The 22261-nt window shown below is 39.9% G+C and overlaps 1 protein-coding gene across 1 annotated transcript in view; it reads left to right on the top strand.

Annotated features, from left to right (window-relative positions):
* The window catches only part of Gyc88E (Guanylyl cyclase at 88E), an 810833-nt gene that overhangs the window by 736985 nt on the left and 51587 nt on the right, over positions 1 to 22261 (top strand). Inside the window, exon 12 of the mRNA XM_069840815.1 lies at positions 12816 to 12962. Coding sequence (XP_069696916.1) covers positions 12816 to 12962 — 147 coding nt within the window. The remainder of the gene's footprint in view (positions 1 to 12815; positions 12963 to 22261) is intronic.

Here is a 22261-nt window from a genome sequence, read left to right as displayed (position 1 = left end):
CCGTAGCCAGCTGCTCTACTGACTGAGCTATTCGGCCGCTATAAAAATTTGTACATTGCAGAAATTGCAAAATTAACTCTTATGAACTAAAATGCTGTTTTAAAATATAACTGTTCTTCTACTCGTTGTAATCATTATGAGCTTAAGGGACTTTTCTATAGGTATACTTTTGTAATTTATATTTACAGTAGTTAAAATTAATGTTTTTAAAATTGTTTAATATTTATGTCACTTCTAGGACATGTAACATCATGTAAATATTGAAATTTAACTTTTATTTACATACTATTTTTTTATGAATTTCTGAAATAAAAAATTTAAACGATTTTCAAAAGTTCAACATTTCAAAAAGCTGTATTTTCCCAGGTACTAAATTTAAATACAAACTGAAAATGCATTATCAAATTTAAATTATGTATCATGTGGAGGAATTATTGAGATACAATTTTAGGGTATCGGTATACGAAAACCATCATAAACTTTGTCATAGATTAATTTCATGTTAGCGGTTAAATCATAGGCATAGCTCCGCACTTCCTAATACATACATACATACATACATACATACATACATACATACATACATACATACATACATACATACATACATACATACATACATACATACATAAGTGTTCTGCCCAAGGGCAGGTATTTCACTGCAAACCCAGCATTCTCTTAACTTTCCTATTTTCTGCCTTCCTTTCAGTCTCCGCATATGATCAACATCTTAATGTCGTCAATCACCTGATATCTTCTTCTGCACGAACTCTTCTCCCGTTCACCATTCCTTCCAGTGCATCCTTCAGTACGCAGTTTCTTCTTAGCCAGTGACCCAACCAATTCCTTTATCTATTTCTCATCAGTTTCAGCATCATTCTTTCTTCATCCACTCTTTCCAACACAACTTCATTTCTTATTCTGTCTGTTCACTTCACACGCTCCATTCTTCTCCACATCCACATTGCAAATGCTTCTAGTCGTTCCTCTAAACTTCGTCGTAATGTCCATGCTTCTGCTCCTATACAATGCCACACTCCAGGCAAAGCACTTCACGAGTATCTTCCTCAGTTCTTTTTTCAAGAGGTCCGCAGAAGATGCTCCTTTTCCTATTAAAAGCTTCCTTTGTCATTGATAACCTCCTTTAGACTTCCTGGCAGCAGGTCATGTTACTGTTTATAGTACACCCCAAATATTTCAAGCTGTTCACTTGCTCTACTTTCTCATTTAGAATTCACAAGTTTACCTTCTTTATTTTTCTTGTGACAATCATGGTCTTCGTCTTGTTGGCATTTAACTTCATCCCATACTGCCCACAGCTGTAATTTAGTTCCAGTAGCATATCTCTAAGTATCCTTTCCTCTTTTGCTAATATCGCTATATCATCAACAATTGTTTTGCAGTTTATTCTTCTTCCTCCTACTTTTATTCCTCCCATATTCTGAAAACAGTTCTTGACCAAATCCTCCAAGTAGATGTTGAACAGTGTAGATGATAAAGGGCACCCTTGTCGTACTTCTCTCCCTATTTCACTTCCTTCTGACATGTTTTCTCCTATTCCGACTTTGACTCGTTTCATATATATGTTACTGAGCAGCCGCCTTCTTTCCAATCCTCACTTATTTTTTTCAGGATGTCCATCAATTTGTTCCAATCCGCTCTGTCAAACACCTTTTATATCTCCACAAATAGTATATACTCTTCTTTATTCTTCTCTAGGTATCTTTCGCAGATTGTTCGTAGTAGTCCAATTGCATTCCTTGTACCTTTTCCTTTTTCGAAGACAAACTGCTCTTCTTCCAACTGTCCTTCCATTTTCGAATATGAAAGTCGATTCAGTATCCGCAGGAGAATCTTCGCCGAGTGTGATATCAGGCTGATAGCCCTGAACTCCTTACATTTATTGGCATTATTTTTATTCGGTATTGAAAGCAACACTGTCTTCGTAAAATCTTCAGGGCATTCGCCTTTCTCATATATTTCGTTGCATAATGATGGAATTTCCGCCCTAACTTCACCCAAGCATTTCACTAACTCAGTGGGAATTCCATCAACTCCTGTTGCTTTCCCATTCTTCATTTGCCTAAGCACCAGTTCAACTTATTCTCCTAAAACAGAAAATCCTTTTTTGTCTTCTGATACGGTTGTTTCGTCTTGCATGGTAACTTATCTGGACGATTTCTTGTGTCATATAACTCTTCTACATAGTTCGTCCATGTGTTCAGTATTTCTTGTTTTTCTGTTATTTTATTTCGTACTTCGTCTTCTATCAACTATATGGATTTGTGAAATCCAAACATATAACTTCCCGGTACATTAAATTATATCTTCCTTTTCTCTCTAGATTCTATACTTCTTTGCATTTCTCTTTCATCCAATCTTCCTTGGCCTTATCAGTTTCTCTTCTTAGTTCGTTCTTTAGTTTCCTCTAATTTCTTCTATCTTCTTCCGTGTTGATGTTTTTCATGTTATTCTTTCCTCCATCTTCTCCAACATTTTCCCTGTGACCCAAGGTTTCTTCGTTCTCACTCCTTCTCTGTATCCTATTGTTTCTTCTGCTATTTTCTGTATATAGCTTTTTAAATGAGTCCAGTACTATTCTCAGGTGTGGATTTTAATGTAGGAGCTTTCTCTTGAAAATTTGCTTCAAATTTTATTCTTTCCTCTTCATTCTCCGGTCTTTCAATGTCAAATTTCTTCGTCACTTGTCTTCCTCTTATTTTCTTCAGACGAATATCTACTTCGACTATTGGCAGAACATAATCTGAGTTAATACCTGCTGCTGGTAAAGTTTTTGCATTCTTTAAGCAATTTCGGAATCTTTTCTGTACCAGTATATAGTCTATCTGATATCTGCTTTCGTACCTTGAGCATGTCCATGTATATCTTCTTCGTTTATGTTGTTGCAATAATGTATTTCTTTCACTCCTCTGTCATTTCTTTTTCCCAATCCATATTTTCCAACTGTTCTTCCATCTTGTCCTTCTCCAAATACTGCGTTCCAGTCGCTCATTAGGATTAAGCATGCTCCCTTATTCTCCTTCTCAACTATCTCTTCTATCTTTTCATAGCTTTCTTCCACTTCTTCGTCTGCTAATCCACTTTGTCGCACGTAAATTTGCACAAGCACTAAGTCAATTTTCTTCTCTAGTAGTCTTATTATTATCATCCGGTCATCTACATAACGCACTGATATCACTTTATCTTTCACACGAAGTCCTAATACACCAACACCATGACTTCCTTTGCACTCACCACTTCAATAAAACATCTTAAATTCAACACTCACTAACTCACCACTATTTTCCCACATCATTTCTGATATTCTCATCACATCCACTCTATTTCTTATCATTTCTTCCTTCAAGTTTTCCAACTTATCTGCTTGCCAAAGAGGCTTCACATTTCACATTCCGATCCTCAATCTTCTTTTCTTCTCTCTGATGAGTTGCTCCATAATGTGTCCTTCCCCAGCATCCCCCTCCCAGACATCCGAATGAATGAATGAATGAATGAATGAATGAATGAATGAATGAATGAATGAATGAATGAATGAATGGGACAATACATGAGCTACAGACTCATCTCCCTGTGAACAACGAGTACAGGTTGGGTTGATATTATGTCCCATTCTATACAGGTTCTTCTTGAGGGCACAGTATCCTGTAAGGAATCCGACAGCCCAGCGGAGCTGTTTCTTGCTCAATTTTAACAGATCACTTGATCTGATTTTATACGAGTACAAATCTCTTATGAGGGCCTAAGAGTGTCTGCAGCCCTCACTTGAGTTCCAGTAGTTTTTGTGTTTCTTGAGAGCCCAGTCCCTGATAACCTGCTTTACTGGTCTTAGAGATAGTCCCAGCACAGGCTCAGGTCCTATGAATGGGATCTTGGTTCCCTTTTTGGCAGCCCCATCTTCTCCCTCAATATCCCGAATCCCTCCATGTCCCGGCATCCATTTCAGTTGAACTGTGTTATGTTCAGGAAGTATCATAAGGGACTCGCTTCATTCCGATACCAGTTTCGACTTAACCGAGAGGGATTCAAGTACCTTAAGTGCCGCTTGACTATCTGAAAGTATAAGAATATGTCTACGATTGTAGCCCTACCTAATACTTTCTCTAACACTGACTAAGATAGCAAAAAATTTTCTCAGCCTGAAAGAATTTGGCATATTGACCCAAGCTAAAGGAAAGCTTGGTGCCATTTCCAAATAATCCAGCACCAGTCCGTGACTTGGTTTTGAAACCATCAGTGTATCAGACTAGACCCTTATTGTTCTCAGGTTTAACCTGAGTTTCCCACTCACTGCGTTCTGGATACGTGACAGTGAATTTATTGTCAAACCCAACCCTTGGTTCCAAGATGTCGGTTCTCATATTGAGAATCCGATAAACTTCACTGTCTCAAGGGAATCTGAGATGATCCAAGTGCTCCATATTGAACACCGTTGTCTCGCGACAGATTCTGTGGAATGCCATGAGGACCTCAGCCTCAACCCAGATGTGTAACGGGGTGAGTCCTATCAGCATTTCCACTGCCTGAATATGGATGAATAGTGTTTAAGTATGAGAAGGGCCATGATGAGTTTATTTAATTAGTAGGAATGAGTAGGACGTACTGTAAATATAGGAAAAGTATAGAAGCTAAATGTAGGACTAGACTATATAGGTATCAGTAGGACAAAGAAGTAATATAGATAGATGTAAAGCAAATAACAGAGGGTAGGCCTAGTTAAGACTATAGTTCAGTAAAATGATTGTAGTGATTTGTAAATAAGTTGGGACTGTGAAAACGCAGAGTAGAAAAACTAATTGTTATATTGTTATTAGTAAAGATGAGGGATTTGTGCGGTTTGTCGTCAGGTTGCGTGTGCATAGACGTTATACAGCTGTATGCCCAGTGCCTGTGTTGACTCCCGACGTAAACAAACCAATCGAAGAGTACAGCCTAGAAATGACAAATTCAACACTCCGTTAAGGTCTTGCAGATGACAGTATACAAATATGAGAAATATGTTGAAACATTAGTATAGTTAGAAGAAGAAACTTGCCTTTATGATTCATCCATAGCGTCAGAGCCATCACAAGCCGAATTGCACTGCACTACTACAGACATTCTTAAACTATCGAATGTCAAACGTCGTCGTCGATCACTCAAAAAATTTTTGAACTGCGAAAAGCTTCTTTCAAAGTCACAGGAAGTTAACGCTGCATATGTCAAGTATACTCTCCAATCGCCTGATGATTTTGCATTCTTCAGCATGTTACAAATTGTTAAATAGCCCTCATTTTTCTGTAGAATATTTTGCCATTTATTCTTTATTCTCTGTGTGCAAGGTCCTGGAAGTCCTTTCTTGATTTTTTTTTGACACCTCTTTTATTATTGCTATGGTCTTGAATATTTCCAAACGAGATGTTTCTGTGTTATGCTTTCCGGTATCGTTCCGTGATTTTGATGTATGAATTTTATATCTTCAAACAGTTTCGAGGAAATAAGAAATTTGGCAGTATTAATGGCAGATGCATTTTCAGTACTTACAGCATCATTTACTTTTATAACTGATGTGTAATTTATTGCATAATAAGAGACAGCCTCTATCCAGGTAACCCATTTTCTAATTACTGGTTTTGGTGGAAGGACAATACCTGGTGCAATGTCTTCAAATTGTTGTATTCTTGCAAGCGCCTTTAGAAATATTTTCTTCATTGCAGATATGAAGGTGTCAGCACCACTAAACATAGCACGGATCTCCTCAACCTATCTATGAAGACCATGAGCAAGGCACGTTATGTGAATAATGTTCATATACCGTTCTTTTATTCCATTTGCTGCCTTCACCATATAGGGGGCAGCATCGGTAACGAACAGTAGTACGTCTTCATATCTAACGTCAAGAGGCCATAAAAGACTCATAGCATTATGAAACAAGACTTCAGTAGAATTATGATTCACTTTATCCAAAACCTCCGCAGTCAATAAAAAGGTTTTATCTGGACCGTCTCTTGATAGTACACCTACAATTACGTTTGCCACAAATCTGCCTGTTACATCGGTAGTTTCATCTACTGACACCCAGATTTTGTTACCGTTGAAAGATCTTCTAATATAACCCAACGTATTTTCATAGCAATCAGATACATAGTCTTTACGGAGAGTTGTCTGATTCGGAACGCGCTGCTTGGTATATTTTTCCAAAAATCCTCGAACGGAATATTTGCTTTATCATCACCGCACATAAATCCTTAGCAAATTCTGAGTTTGCATTTGACACTGATTTTGATGTTGAGGGAATCACCACCTTTAAAGCGCGTGCAATATTGTCTTTATGTTTTCTACGTAATACTTCATGCATAATATTGTAATTTCATACTCACATACTGTACATACAATTGTGTTTGCTTGGATGCGCAACATATCACTGCTGTACCTCCGCAACAAAGTATTTAATTTCACACCCTTTGCTTAGTTTCCGTCATTGTAGGTAACTACTGCTCACTACGTCTGTTCACTACTGTAGTGCATTGGACTATGAAAGCCTGTGTTCGTTTCGTGTTATTATAAGTAGGCAAAAGGATAGAGTGTAGATGCATTTCTTTTGGTTGCACTGGTCGTAGTTGTTCACCTGTTTGTCCGCCTATGCTCCCTGTCCACTCAACCCGTTTCTCGTACCGCGCACAAACCCCTCATCTTTAGTTATTAGGAATAGGAAATAGTAGAAGGTAGGATTCGAAGGAAAGAAGGAATATTTAATACGAGCAGAAATATAGGAAATGTGGTGAACGAACATGAAAGACATTGTGGGTAAACATTAAATGATGAAGAGGTGTCGGTCATTAACATCAGGTATTGTGCAAGTTGTAAATAGTATATGGAAGGGACTTCTGGCCCGAATACTATAATGTGAAGGGCAAGCAGGACCAAAGGTTTGAGTGAGAATAAACCATACCATACCATACCATTTCCACTGCCTCAGTGGGAGTTCTAAATGCCCTCGTTATTGCTATGCAGAACTCCCTTTGCAGTATGTTAAGTTCAGTCCTGCAGTTCCTTAACTTAACTCTTGACCACCATGTAAATGCCTCATAAGAGAGTAAAGGTTTTTACCGTAGTGATATACATCCAATATATAATTCTAAGTTTTAGACCAGAAGTCTTACCAAGCTTTCTTCTACAGGTCCAAAAAATCCTGTAAGAGTTGTCAATGCAGTAACCTAGGTGTTTTTTTCATGTTAATTTCTTACCCAGGAAGAGTCCTAGACACTTAACTTGTGAAGAGTAGAGTATCCTAACACCAAAATGAGTAGGTTCCCACATTCTAGTGAAAGGTACCATTACCGTTTGTTACAATTAAGAGAAAGATAATCTTTTACAGTCCAACTTGAAACATTTTCAAGACTTACTTACTGGCTTTTAAGGAATCCGGAGGTTCATTGCCGCCCTCACATAAGCCTCCCATTAGTCCCTATCCTGAGCAAGATTAATCCAGTCTCTATCATCATATCCCACTTCCCTCAAATCCATTTTAATATTACCTTCCCATCTACGTCTTGATCTCCCTAAAGGTCTTTTTCCCTCAGGCCTCCCAACTAACACTCTATATGCATTTTTGGATTCGCCCATACGTGCTACTCACCCTGCCTATCTCAAATGTCTGGATTTATTTATTTTGTTTATTTTATTGGATTATTTTACGACGCTGTGTCAACATCTAGGCTATTTAGCGTCTCAATGAAATGTAGGTGATAATGCCGCTGAAATGAGTCCGGGTTCCAACACCGAAAGTTACCCAGCATTTGGTCGTATTGGTCAGAGAGAAAATAATGGAAAAACCTCAACAAGGTAACCTGCCCCGATCGGAATTCGAACCCGGGCCACTGGTTTCGCAGCCAGACGCGCTGACCGTTACTCCACAGTTGTGGACGTCTGGATTTCATGTTCCTAATTATGTTAGGTGAAGAATAAAATGCATGCAGTTCCGTGATGTGTAACTTTCTCCGTTCTCATGTAACTTCATCCCTCTTAACCCCAAATATTTTCCTCTTAACCTATGTTCCCCTCTCAAAGTGAGAGTCCAAATTTCACAACCATAAAGAACAACCGGTAATGTAACAGTCTTATAAATCTTAACTTTTAGATTTTTTGACACAGCATGGATGATAAACGTTTCTCAACCAAATAATAATAGGCATTTCCCCTATTTATTCTGTGTTGAATTTGCTCCCCCGTATCATCACTGTTGCTCCCAGATATTTGAATTTTTCCTCATTTCTAAGGATAAATTTCCTATATATATATATATATATATATATATATATATATATATATATATATATATACATTTCGTACAATATTCTCATCACGAGACATAATCATACACTTTATCTATTCGGGATTTACTTCCAAACCTATCTCTTTACTTGCTTTAGTAAAATTTCAGTATTTTCCCTAATCAATTGTACATTTTCTCCTAACATATTCACGTCAACCGCATAGACAAGCTGCTGATGTAACCCGTTCTATTCCAAACACTCTCTGTTATCCTGGACTTTTCTAAAGGCATACTGTAGAGTAAAGTTAAAAAGTGAAGGTGATAGTGCATCTTTTTGCTTTAGCCCACAGTGAGTTGGAAACGCATCTGACAGAAATTGACCTATACGGACTCTGCTGTAGGTTTCCCTGACACACATTTTAATTAATCGAACTAGTTTCTTGGGAATACAAAATTCAATAAGAATATCATATAAAACTTCTCTCTTAACCGAGTAGTATGCGTTTTTAAATCTATGAATAACTGATCCACTGTACCCTTATACTCCCATTTCTTCTCCATTATCTGTCGAATAGAAATTATCTTATCAATAGTTGATCTATTAGGCCTAAAACCACACTGATGATCTCCAATAATTTCATCTACATGTGGAGTTAATCTTCTCAAAAGAATATTGGACAAAATTTTGTACGACGTCAGCAAAAGTGATATTCCTCGAACGTTACTACAGTTAGTTTTATCCCCTTCTTAAAGATAAGTACGATTATGGACTCCTTCCATTGTTCTGGTACAATTTCCTTTTCCCAAATAGCAAGTAGAAGTTTATAAATTTCGCTATATAATGCACTTCCACTCTCTTGTATTAATTCTGCTGGAATTTGATCGATACCTCGAGACTTATAATTTTTCAGATTTTTTATCGCAATTTCGACTTCTGAAATTGTGGGTTCGGCTATAAATGGCTCAGCAGTTTGTATTTCAATTTCGTCCCGATCATTTCTATTTGGCCTATGTATATTTAGTAGTTGCCAAAAATAGTTTTTCCATCTGTTCAGGATTGAATGAGGGTTTGCAAGCAAGTCACCAGTCTCATCCTTGATCACGTTTACCTTTGCCTGATATCCATTCTTAAATTCCTTCATGCCTGTAATGTTTAACTTTTACCATTTGTTTCCATCTCATTCCGTTTTTCCTTCAAGTAATCTTTTTTTTTATTCCTAAGTGTACGATTTGCTTCCCGTATTTTATTGAAATAATTATCTCTATTGCCCTCAACTGGATCCTATAAGAATATCAATTTTGCCTATTTCCTTCGTTCTACGCATACTACCATGCAACAATCTTTATCAAACCACTGTTTCTTTTTCTTACTTTCGTAATAACCTATGCTCTGTTCAGCTGCAATTTTGATATAATCTCGGATATTTTTCCACACACTATTAGCATTTAACTCTTCCTGAACTTCGTCGGAACATGCTAATACTGGGAACATATTTGAAATTTCGACCTGATAATGTTGCTTAGTTTCCTCATCCTTTAATTTCGGAATATTGTATCTTCTAATATTAACTTTTTCTCTACTCGCTTGGCTACTGATAGTCTTTCTCTTTGTTCTGCAATTACCAAACAATGATCAGAATTACAGTCTGCCCCCTGAAAGTTCGAATGTCTACAATACTAGTATGTCTTCTTTTATATATCAAGATGTGATCAATCTGGTTATGTGTCAATCCATCTGAAGAATTCCAAGTATATTTATGTATATACTTATGGGGGAATGTTGTACTTTTGGCATTTAAATTTCTGGATTTTGCCATTATCAATTACAGCAATATCATCTGCAATCCGATTGTAACATACCCAGCCTTATTGAGTTCCCGCAACATGGTATCCACAATCAGATTCCAAAATACGGGCGAAAAGAACGCCACCTTGAGGACAGCTCCTGGCCGTAGTTATCTTTAGCATTTCTCCAAATAGGCTCATGGTAATTTGCCTATTTTCTAACATAAAATGTATCCATTTACAGATTAGTGTAGGTACATACCTCAGGGCGCTGTCCTCAGCACAACTTTATTCAATATTTATATAAATGACTTACCCTCCCTATTAGAGGAATCAAACATGAAAACAGCACTATTTGCAGATGATATAGTTCTGTGGACTTCCGGGTCTTACAGACATAGAGACAAAATTCAAAATTCTGCTCTTGAAGCTATAAATCAACTACATGAATGGAATACATCAAATTTGATGACACTCAATTTAAGAAAAAGTAACTACCAAATATTTTCACTTGGTAAAAAAGAAAGAGAATTCAATATCCAATACAATGGCCAACACCTTCCTAGGACTTATGAATCCAAATATCTTGGAGTTATTTTCGATAGTAAGTTAACATGGAGCAACCATTTGAAATACATTTCTGAAAAAGCTCGCAAAAGATTCTTCCTTCTAAAAAGACTAGCAGGAAAGAAATGTGGATGCTCTAGGAATACTTTGAACACTACATACAAAATGTTTATACAGCCAGTGCTGACATACTGCGGAGAAATTTTAATTACTTCACCTTTCATAAACGAAATAGAATATGTTCAAAACCAAGCTCTCAGACTCATTACTGGTGGAATCAAAACAACTCCAATAGATTCTATGAGATTCCTCACTAATATTAACAGCATCAAAATGACAATAGAAGAAAAAGCACTGATTCAATATGAAAAACTTATTAGATTACCAGGAAACAATTGGCATTCATACAGTCCCCACTGTAGATTGAAAACTCAAAAAAGTTTCATATCCATTGTTCAAGAATTAAAACAGAAAATTTAAAAGAAAACGTACAATTTAAACCAAATCCTTTAACTCTATTAAATATAGAATATAATCTAAATTTAACAGAAGAAATACTAAAATCAGAAGTAAACACTGAAATACTAAAACAATTGTCTTGAGAGACAATTAATATTAGGTACCCTCCACAAAACTGGCTTCATTTATACACCGACGGATCCTTGATCTCCAGGGAACAAGGTGCCGGTGCAGGTGTTACGTGCTGTCTCTTCTCACTTTATAGATCTCTTGGATATGGAACAACAACCTTTGATGGTGAAATCATTGCAATAAGGGAAAGTCTCAGGAATCTTCTATGCTACATCAATAAATTTAGGAATGCAGTTATATTGTCAGACTCCAAAGCAGCTATTCTATCAATAGTCTCTAAACACACACCTTCATCTCAAACAGCAGAAATAACTAAAATGCTCTCTCAATTAATATCACTCAATAAAAGAATTGTATTCCATTGGATACCATCCCATTTTGGAATCATGGGAAATGAGAATGCAGATGCTTTAGCAAAGAAGGGCAGCACTGCTACTTACAGACCTGTTACTAAATCTACGTATTACTCTGTGAAAATATTTATTAAATCTACATACTTAGACTTCAACAAACAAAATTTAATAACACAATCCCAAGGGAAAAAATGAACTCTCTGCATCAAAATTCACAGTTAATTCCCGATTTACCACGAAAATCGTCTGTAGCTGCATTTAGATTGGCAACAGGCCATGATTGTTTGGCCAAACACCTGCATAGAATTGGAATATATCAGTCCCCTAACTGTCCATTGTGCAACTCAAACCAAGAAATGGATTCGTAACATCTCAAAATCTGTGCTTCAGTGGCTGGTCATGATAATATCTTTGAAAAATATTGGAGTCCAAGAGGTCAAATGACTTCATTGCCAAATGCCTGGCATTAGAAAACAACAACAACATATTAAGACACTAATAGTAATTCATGGCGTGTTTCTTTTTTGTTTAACACTTATAAAGGTATTATAAATGTAAATATAAAAGTGTTGTGTAATTTATTTTGTTAATAGAGTTATCGGCAGGAAAAGTGGGTTAAAACAAGTTAATATTTCCGTTAAAAAATATATATGTTCAATAATAAATTATAATAGATTTAAAATTTTGGGTATTTGCAGTTTGTGTTAAATTTCTGAATTTAAATAGTTTTCGTTTGTTCAAGTAAAATACAGTTCACACATCTGGTTCGATGTGGGTTACGAAGTATTTACAATTTGTGTTGTCATCATTATCATCGCCGTCATCATAATTATCATCGTGGCAATGAGCGGGTTTCAATGTTAGTGAAACCCAGTTAATCGGTTTTGGTATTTACTTCTGAGTCTCGGTGTTCAAAATTGCACCACTAAGAGAGCTACTATTCAGCAATTGAGATTTTAGAATTTCACGGTGTTCTGGATTGTGAAGAGGAATAATTTTATAAATTCTGAAATCATTTAATATCCGAAATTTCTTTACATAATTTTAATTCAGATTATTGTATTTTTATTTCATCAAACTTTTTCTGTAATACATGCTACAAATTTGTTTAACTCTATTAAGCTTCATTTTCATAACCACATCATATCAACTAAGCGTGTTACTAGCTTAACACATATAAGATCCTAATTAAATGTGATGTACATTACCGCTCTATTGTAAATAACTGCTTTTGTTCTCATGTGCAGATGTTTGACAGTGTATCTATCCTGTTCTCCGATGTGGTGACATTCACAGAAATATGCAGTCGTATCACGCCAATGGAGGTCGTGTCAATGCTGAATGCTATGTACTCCATCTTTGACACACTCACGGAGAGAAATGGAGTTTATAAGGTACTGAATACTGATATAGGTAGTTTTAAGAAGTATGTTCAATGCATGCAATTCATGCACATAGGCCTATTATTTAATTTACATCAGTTCTATATGTAAATATTCTAATACTTCTTGTTATAGAAATGACAAATATATATGAGACATGAAAATATCTCGATAATCGATAGTAGAAAAAAGTTGAAGGATAAAAATAATATCATATAGGCTATAGAAGTCGCCAGGGAAACGGGCGATTTTAAAGTAACGCGATATACTAATATCGAAGGAGATAGAAGGTGCTACTATCTGACGTTATATTGCCGAAACTATGCCATTTACGCAGCACTAAATGATTAATCCCATGGAGGAATGGAACGGAGCACAGCGTGCATTTGTAATCAAGGGGTTAAAAATGATGTCAGTTACCAGGCTGCTAGAAAATAATTTCATAGGTAGCCTATATCAATCTCGTGCGTCTAGTGCTTATACCACGATATGGATTACAAAATTTGAAGCTACAGCTTTATAGGAAACTACCGGATAGAAGAATTGTTCTTGAATTGATAGAAAATGCACGCTGTGCACCGTTCCACTGATCCATGGTGACCAATCGCTTAGTGCCGCGTAAACAGCATAGCGACAGATAGCAGCACCTTTCATCGACTACTACTATATTCGTGTATCGCGTACTTTAATATCGACCATTTCTCTGGCTAAACTATTTGATAACCGATACCTTTTACTTAAATGACAGCAAAGGAAACATAGACATCATGAAGATGACACATACTTTCTTATACGTTTCACCTGTTTCTAAACTATTGAAGTCATCATGTTATCAGTTATACTCCAGTTTAGAAATTAGTTCCTTTAAATTTTCTATGAAACTTTCTTGTACATCCAACCCCGACTTTCGCTTTTCACATTGAATTTTAAGTTTCACAAATATAGAGAGAAAGTATTGCTTCGAAATATAGATTTCGAGATTTTCGTGAAAATGCATGTTTCTGCATTCCTGATACCGAAACGTAGTTTAAACCAAGCCTTCTGCCTGTCTGTGTTCTGTCTGTGTTTATATCTGTTGGTATATCAGCTTCTCTATGTAGTATAGTGATTTCTCTTAAACTAATGGATGAGTTTTGTTCACATTGAATAATCCATCAGTTAATTTATTCGCGAATGATTCATACCAAATATAATAATTGTAACGAGAAATTATGCAAATCTGCCTTTCAGGTAGAAGCTACCTGTGAAGCAGAAGAAAATAATAATGCCCAATTGTAATTGTTATTAAAATTTTGACTTTGCTAAAATGACATACACGCACACAGCGATCCACTTCAGGATTCGACACTTGATTTTTTCGCGGAATTTTTTACATACGTGTACAACAAACTAACAGTGAAACTGTGAAGTTAGTATCAATGGAAAAATGCTTTCCTGATAGAGAATGATTATCATATTAGAAATATTTCTACTTTTCTTCCCAAAATTGTATTAAGTTCAGTGGCGGCTTCTCAAGGGGGTTGCAGGTTTGTACACCCTCCAGTAATGTTTCTAATCTCCCGGCTTTGTTACTATTAAAAATATAATTTTATTTTACAATTTTCATTCATGACTATCTGCAGCTGGCGTCTTGTTTTGTACGTCTGCAGGAGCCTCCGAGCCTCTTGGTTTGCAAAGATGTTGAAAACCTATGGAAGGTAGTTTATAGAGATGTTCGGCTAGTGCGGGGACAGGGGATTAGAGGCGTGGTCTACTGCTTTCCTCATTGAGAACGGTTTGTCGCACTCCCTGGTATGGACACCAACGTCGTGTAGAAGAAACTAAATTCACTGGGAAATTATCTGTTTCAACTAGACATTTGCCCGAAGTAATAAGCATGAAAAATGTATTTATTCGGCTTGTGAAAGGAACAGTCGCATATTTCGCACATTACTTTCTCAATCTACATGCACACAAACGGCACAATACATAAAGGAGCTTGTATTTTGTTTTAGAGTTCTAACGGTTGTCGTTCTGGCAATAAGTGCTGCCATCTCCCGACAGCCTACGAAAGCTGCATTTGAATTTTATGAACGAAAACGTTGCACTTGGAACTAGGTAGCATTCTGATGACGATTCTGTGCTCAAATGTTTTTCATGAGGGTAAATCGCAATATAAAGAGCTCCGCCCACGACCCCTTCCACTTTTGGACATTCTGTATAAATAGGTATGCTTGTATTTAGTCATTTTACTTATTAATTGCATATAAATTACCTTTATATGTATACTCCCTCAGGTATATACGGTTTTAAACTTTAAAGTAAGTATGTTTAACTCCTCTTCGATATCCATTGTGCACCACCATATATTCAAACCACCAGCCGCCACTGATTAAGTTCTACCACGTCGCGTCGGCCAGAAACAGGTAAGGGAGAGTTGGCCCTTATTGTTGAGAGTCATCAGCCCGGCATAAACCTATTTGTAACGCATAGGTGGAGCACTGTATCAAGAACTTACAAGTTTTAGAATGAAAAGGCAGAGATTTTTTTAGAGATTCATTTCAAATGTCTAATATATTGTAGATGCAATACTTTTAATAAACCCAGCATTCTCCAATCTTTACTATTTTCCGCGTTCCTCTTAGTCTTCGCTTGCGACTCATAATAATAATAATAATAATAATAATAATAATAATAATAATAATAATTATAATTATATGTTGGGCTATTTTATTAAAAAAATGTCGTATAATAATTAATTTAAAATATGTATTTAAACGGTACAATATATAAGTTACTCGTAAATTGAAATGTCTTATATTTGCAATTGAACAAATATCAGAAAACGAAAGTTTATCTTTTATTTGGCTCACTATTAAATTATTTCACTTATGTAGCCTATATACTGTATCTTAAGACCAACAGTTCAAGATTATACAGGCATAAAGATTGTTATCGGGTGAACATGGAGCATCCCTAAACACTTTAGCCAAAGAAGCACTTTGTGCACTCGTGATGGATGACTTGTGTGCCGCCAGTGCTGTCCGGCTAAGCCAGTCCCATTATCCCTCACACTACCTATTCCTCTCCACCCTTCAGATTCGTATACCATTACCTCTGGTGGTGTTTGCCGTTCTTTATAGATCCATATGTAAGAGTGCTCATGATATCCTCCTCAAGTAACGAGGAACCTGGGAGGCTTTAGTGCCTCTTACACAGGACTATGAGTCATCTAGAACCAGTGATCTCAACATTATAAACTGGATACACAACTCCTGTAGAGAAAAAAACTTGACGTGTAACTTCCGTACTATTGGTAACCTGAGGTGTATCTTTCTCTCTTTCTAACGCACATCAGAAATGTTTGTTTTGTTGAAAGAAGTATACACATTAATTATGTGTATTTCTTTAATTTTGCTGTTATAATGGTGAAATATTGTGCAGCATACGGCTGTACCGTAAGACTGAGGAACAAAGAAGTGATATATAGGCTCAGGCCTACTTTATTTTTCTAAACAAGCCTGGACCTAGAGATCCAGAGACCTTATGCAGTTAACAGAATAGGATTTATTTAACTTAATTTGAATTTTGAAAAATAGACAAGGAGACTTAGATATGAAGTAGACAAGTAGGTACCAATTATACTTTTTTTATATAGTAGCGCCATGTTGTAAGACCTAGTCACGTCGGGGAAGTTGCGCGCGCAGCTAGTGCGAGGGAAAGTGCAGAAGGCGAGGAGCAGGAGTAAGGGGGGAATATCTGGAAGTTTCGCAAAGCCACGCGAGCCGATTATTGTAGAAGTTATGCGACGCAGTACATTCGAGAAAGTGTAATCTAACAAATAAATTAGGGACAAGTGAGCCAGAAGTGTTAGTTTAGTTTGATCAGTCAGTTTGTGAATCAACAGCGAGCGAGTAAGGAAGCCAGCCTTCGAGACTGGGGTTCGACGTGCAGTGAACTTGAGTGAGTAACTGTGGCAGCGTCCAGGCGGAAGCAACGCGTCCGGAAGTCTTGGGTTCGACGTGCAGCGAACTTGAGTGAGTAACTGTGGCAGCGTCCAGGCGGAAGCAATGCACCCGGAAGTCTTGGGTTCGAGGTGCAGTGAACTTTATCTCAAAGTCTTGGAATCGACGTACCGTGAACTTGAGTGAGTGGGCTAGACGAACTAGCCAAGGTGAGCAAATTTTGAACTGACAGTTTTGTTTTGTAAATAGTGCTTTGTGAACATTATTGAGATTAGGGTACTTCTTCTCAATAATAAACGTGAATTGTCATTGTCGTTCTGTGGAGTGCAATAACGACTACTGTGTTCCAGTGTTGAGTGGAATACCCATTGTTGACGGGTGTATTATTAAAGTTAGAAGTAAAACTCAATTGTTGTTAAATAAAAGTTACATTTTGTGTCAAAAGTGGGATATTGTCGACATAATGGAGAACCTACAGCAGATCCTGCAAACTATCACGGAAATGAAAGAAGAAATGAACAAACACATTAGTGAGGTGAAGAACGACATAAGTGAAGTAAAAGCAAATATGAAAAACGACCAAGTGAAGAATAAGCCGACATGAAATACGATATTAGTGAAATGAACAAGCACATTAGTGAGGTGAAAAACGACATTAGTCAAGTAAAGGCAGACATGAAATACGATATTAGTGAAATGAAAAAGGATGTCAATACACAAATTAGTAGCGTTTCGACGCACGTGGATGGAATATTCTCACCAGCGTAAAAGATAAACTCAAAGCCGATTTCGACAAACTAAATAATAATTTTGCAACTATAAACGAGACAGTGGCCGAACTAAGACAGGACGTAGACCATTTCGACGGAAAAATTCGAGCTCTCGAGCGTCGTCAAGAGGAGACGAGTGAGTTGCTGGACAAGACGAGTGAGGTGCTGGATAAACATGCTGAAGAAAACAAGCACATACTTGCGTTTATGGATCATCATATTGAAGAAAACAAGCACATACCCGCCTTAGTGGATCGCCAGGCTAGAGAACAGAAACAAATAAATGCCGAAAAATTAGCCACAGAATTAGGGACTCCATATAGTGGCTCTGTGGAATCGATGCCTCCAGCCAGACATTCGAACGTCAAGACGCAGAAGTTCGACGGAACGACGTCCTGGGAAATATTCCGACGCCAGCTTGATGTTATCGCAGAGCATAATGGGTGGACGCCGTCAGAGAAAACTACTCAGCTGCTGGCCGCGCTTCAGAGTCAGGCGTCGGATATTCTTTGCAGCGTCCCAGAAAAGGGGACAGCCGCTGAGATAATGTAGGCCTTGGAGGCGATTCCCTACATGAATTTGCGATGGCAGTGGAAAAAATAGCCCTTAAGGCCTACAGGGGGCTACCTCCTAACTTAGTCGCTGGAGAGGCGGCCTACACCTTCAACTACGGGGTCCGCGACCCCGAGATAAGAGTATAACTACTGTTGGATGAGATCATGACATCAACGAAGCTCTGGCGGCTGCCCTTAGGATGCAGGCGGCCAAGTTGACGGCTAACGTCTCGGCATCGCACCGTATTAGGAGCGTCGCGGCGGCCGACGTCGAGGAACACCAACCGAAGTCACCCGAGCGACGAGGACGAGGAGTGTCCACCTGCTAGTCCTGCGACGAACCTGGACACTTAAGGAAGGACTGTGACCGATCTGGCCACAGACAGGAAAAATAGAAGGGGCCGATGCGAGGAGGGGCACGTCGGCGCCGTCATCACCATCCTCTCGGCTAATCTTGAAAACTGTCAACAGAAGATGTGACGATGGGCTGATTGCTGACGGATGGATAAGAGGCCGTCCATGCAGAGTACTGGTAGACTCCAGGGCGTCGCTCACTATCGCCAGGCCAGACGTCATGCGTGGCCTATCTGGGATGACGCCGCTACACCGATGTGAGCTTCGTACTGCTTCGGGCGAAATATTGCCCATCCTGGCACAGGTATTCCTGGATTTGACCTTGGGGAACAGGAGACTGGAGATGTGAGTGTTTGTCGCCAACATCACTGAAGACGTCAACCTGGGACTTGACACAATGCGGATCTTCGATGCGACGGTCGACGTCCGACGCCGTATCCTCCGTTTTGGCCAGGATGAAGTGTTCCTGAGGGTCGTCGAAGACCAACCCATGGCCAGCGGACTCACCTTGGAGAATCAAATGATAATGCCAGCAGGCTGCGAGGTGGTGGTGACGGCACGACTGGATAGACAGCCTAAGAGAAACCTGCTCCTCGAGTCGCAAATAACTCCGATAGATGAGGCTTATGTGGCCACATGCCTACTCCCAAACCAGAAGGTGGTACAGGTGAGGGTCCTGAATGTCACCAATCGCGACAAGGAGGTGCCCAGTGGAACTGTACTAGGTAGCGTCGAGCCGGTAGTGTCTGTAAGATCTCTGGGGGATAAGGAGGAATGTCAGCGACCACGTCGAGAATTAGACCCATCACTGAAAGAGCTGGCTCGAGAGTTGGTGGAGAATTTAAGTAAAGGAGAAAGAAGACAAGTTCACGATTTACTGACAGAATTTCAGGACGTGTTCAGCCTGTCTGAAAATGACTGCGGGAGAACGGAGAAAGTTCAGCACCGCATCGACACTGGAAATGCTCGCCCAATCAGACAACCTCTTCGATGTGACCCTCTAGCTAAACTAAGGAAGACTGAAAACCAGCTGGAGGGCATGAAAGCAAGAGGGGTCATCGAGAAATCCGACAGTCCTTGGTCATCACCTGGGTGCTCGTGAAGAAGAAGAATGGGGATCTGCATCTCTGCGTAGACTAAATAAGACAGAAGGACTGCTTTCCCCTTTCACGAATTAACGACACTTTGGACACCCTGGCAGGAGCAGAGTGGTTCTCAACGTTGAATCTCAAGTCAGGATACTGGTAGATGGCGCTACATCCTGAGGACAAGGAGAAAACGGCATACTCTACAGGCCAGGGACTATGGCAGTTCACCGTTATGCCGTTTGGCCTCTGTAACGCCCCGGCTACATTCCAGAGACTAATGGAGTTCGTAATGAGAGGCCTGACATGCGACACCTGTTTGCTGTACCTTGATGACGTCATCGTGATCGGCAAGACTTTCGGCGAACAGCTGTCGAACGTGAGGAAAGTGTTCGAGAGACTGCGAAAAGCCAGGCTAAAGTTGAACCCGAAGAAATGTCATCTGTTCAAGAAGAAGGTCAGCTACTTGGGGCACATAGTAGGGACCAACAGAGTGGCCACGAACCCGGAGAACTGCAAGCCGTCAGAGGTTGGCCGAGACCGAGGGACAAGTAGAAGTTGCGCCGCTTTCTCGGCCTCTGCACTTATTACAGATCGTTCGTAGCTGAGTACGCCAACATCGCTAAGCTTCTAACCCAGCTGACCGAGCAGAAACAACAATTCAAATGGACGGACTTGGCGGAGTCATCCTTTCAATCGCTGAAAGGAATGCTCTGCACTGCTCCTGTACTCGGATACCCAGTTCCTGAATGGAAGTTCACGCTCGACATGGACGCTAGCACGTAGGCATCGGCGGAGTACTCTCTCAGGAACAGGACGGGCAAGAGAGTGTAATTGCTGACTTCAGCCGAACACTCTCCAAGGCTGAAAGAAACTCGTAGAGAACTTCTTGCCATTGCGGAAGCCCTTAAGCATTTTCACAAATATGTGTATAACCAGGAATTCCATCTGAGGACAAACCATTCTGCACTCATCTGGCTATTTGGCTTCAAGAATCTGGAGGGGCAAACTGCCCGTTGGGTTCAACAGGAGTTCGACTTCACCTTCGAACAACGCCAAGTTTAGAAACATTGCAACGCTGATGCCCGTGGCTGGATGGTTGCAGACACTCTCTGAAAGTAGAAGAGCGAGACGGTGCCCACGCAGTCCGAGCAATCGCCGCCCAGCCGATCTCAGGATGTGATAACGCCGCCATAAGGAGGGAGCAGTTAGAGGACACAAACATTGGACAGCAACTGCGTGATGTGGAGTCCGGCCAGAGACCAGTGCGGGTCGATATCGCCAACTGTAGCACCACTTACAAGAGCTACTGAGCCCAGTGGGAATCCTTCACTGTCAAGGACGATATCCTGAAGAGGATCTGGGAGTCGGCCGATGGTAGGACAAGAACAGAACTTGCCCTGAACGTGAACAAAGTGAAGGAAGTGCTAGAGGAGACTCATGCTGGAGTGACTGGAGGCCACCTGGAAGCCAACAAGACGCTGGACAAGTTAAGACAGAAGTTCTACTGATTACATCAGAGAAACGACACGGAACAATGTGCCAAATTTGCGACACATTTGCAGCCAGTCGCGGACCAATGTCACGCAGCAGGGAGACATGCAGTATTGGGAGCTCTTTTTGAAAGAATCGCCATCGACGTTGCTGGACCATTCCCGGCCACGGATCGACTGAAACTTCACCTGCTAATCGCCATGGATTATTTCACAAAATGGCCAGAGGCTTCGACGGTGGCAAACTCACTGCTTGACAACTTCATCCGCCGATTCGGTGTGCCCCAGGAACTGCATAGTGATCAGGGGCGCAACTTCGAATCCAACCTGATGAGACAATTGTTCGAGCGTCTGGAGATGCATAAAACCAGGACCACTCCCCTCCACCCACAGTACGACGGCATGGTGGAACGCTACATGAAAGCCGTGGAAGGGCACTTGCGGAAGGTGGTGTCCAACCATCAGCGAGACTGGGATGTCAGAGTCCCACTCTTTCTCTTGGCCTACAGAGCTTCGGTCCACGATACAGTCCACACCTGTGGAGTAACGGTCAGCGCGTCTGGCTGCGAAACCAGGTGGCCCGGGTTCCAATCCCGGTCGGGGCAAGTTACCTGGTTGAGGTTTTTCCGGAGTTTTCCCTCAACCCAATATGAGCAAATGCTGGGTAACTTTCGGTGCTGGACCCCGGACTCATTTCACCGGCATTATCACCTTCACTTCATTCAGACGCTAAATAACCTAGATGTTGATACAGCTTCGTAAAATAACCCAATAAAAAATCCACGATACAAGAGGTATGACTACGGCAAACATGGTCTTCGGAGGAAAACACCGCCTGCCCTGTGATCTGCTGTTTGGCACGCCACCCAGCACCGACCAGCCAGCGACTGACTACGTGGCAGAACTAACCGAGAAGTTGAATGGAGTCCATCGGCTGGCTAGAGAGCACCTCAAGATCGCCAGCGACAGGATGAAAGTGCGTTACGACAGATTAGACAACTCTGCAGGATTCCAGAAGGGCGACCTGGTTTGGCTGTATCGACCTACCAGGGCCAAAGGAAAATCACCAAAGCTGCAACGTGCCTGGGCTGGACCCTACCGCGTGTTATCC

Source organism: Periplaneta americana, chromosome 12 (genome assembly GCF_040183065.1).
Source record: "Periplaneta americana isolate PAMFEO1 chromosome 12, P.americana_PAMFEO1_priV1, whole genome shotgun sequence".
In the NCBI taxonomy this organism is placed as follows: Eukaryota; Metazoa; Arthropoda; class Insecta; order Blattodea; family Blattidae; genus Periplaneta; species Periplaneta americana.
Note: the sequence above shows the minus strand (reverse complement) of the source record. Positions and strands in the feature narration are given on the sequence as shown.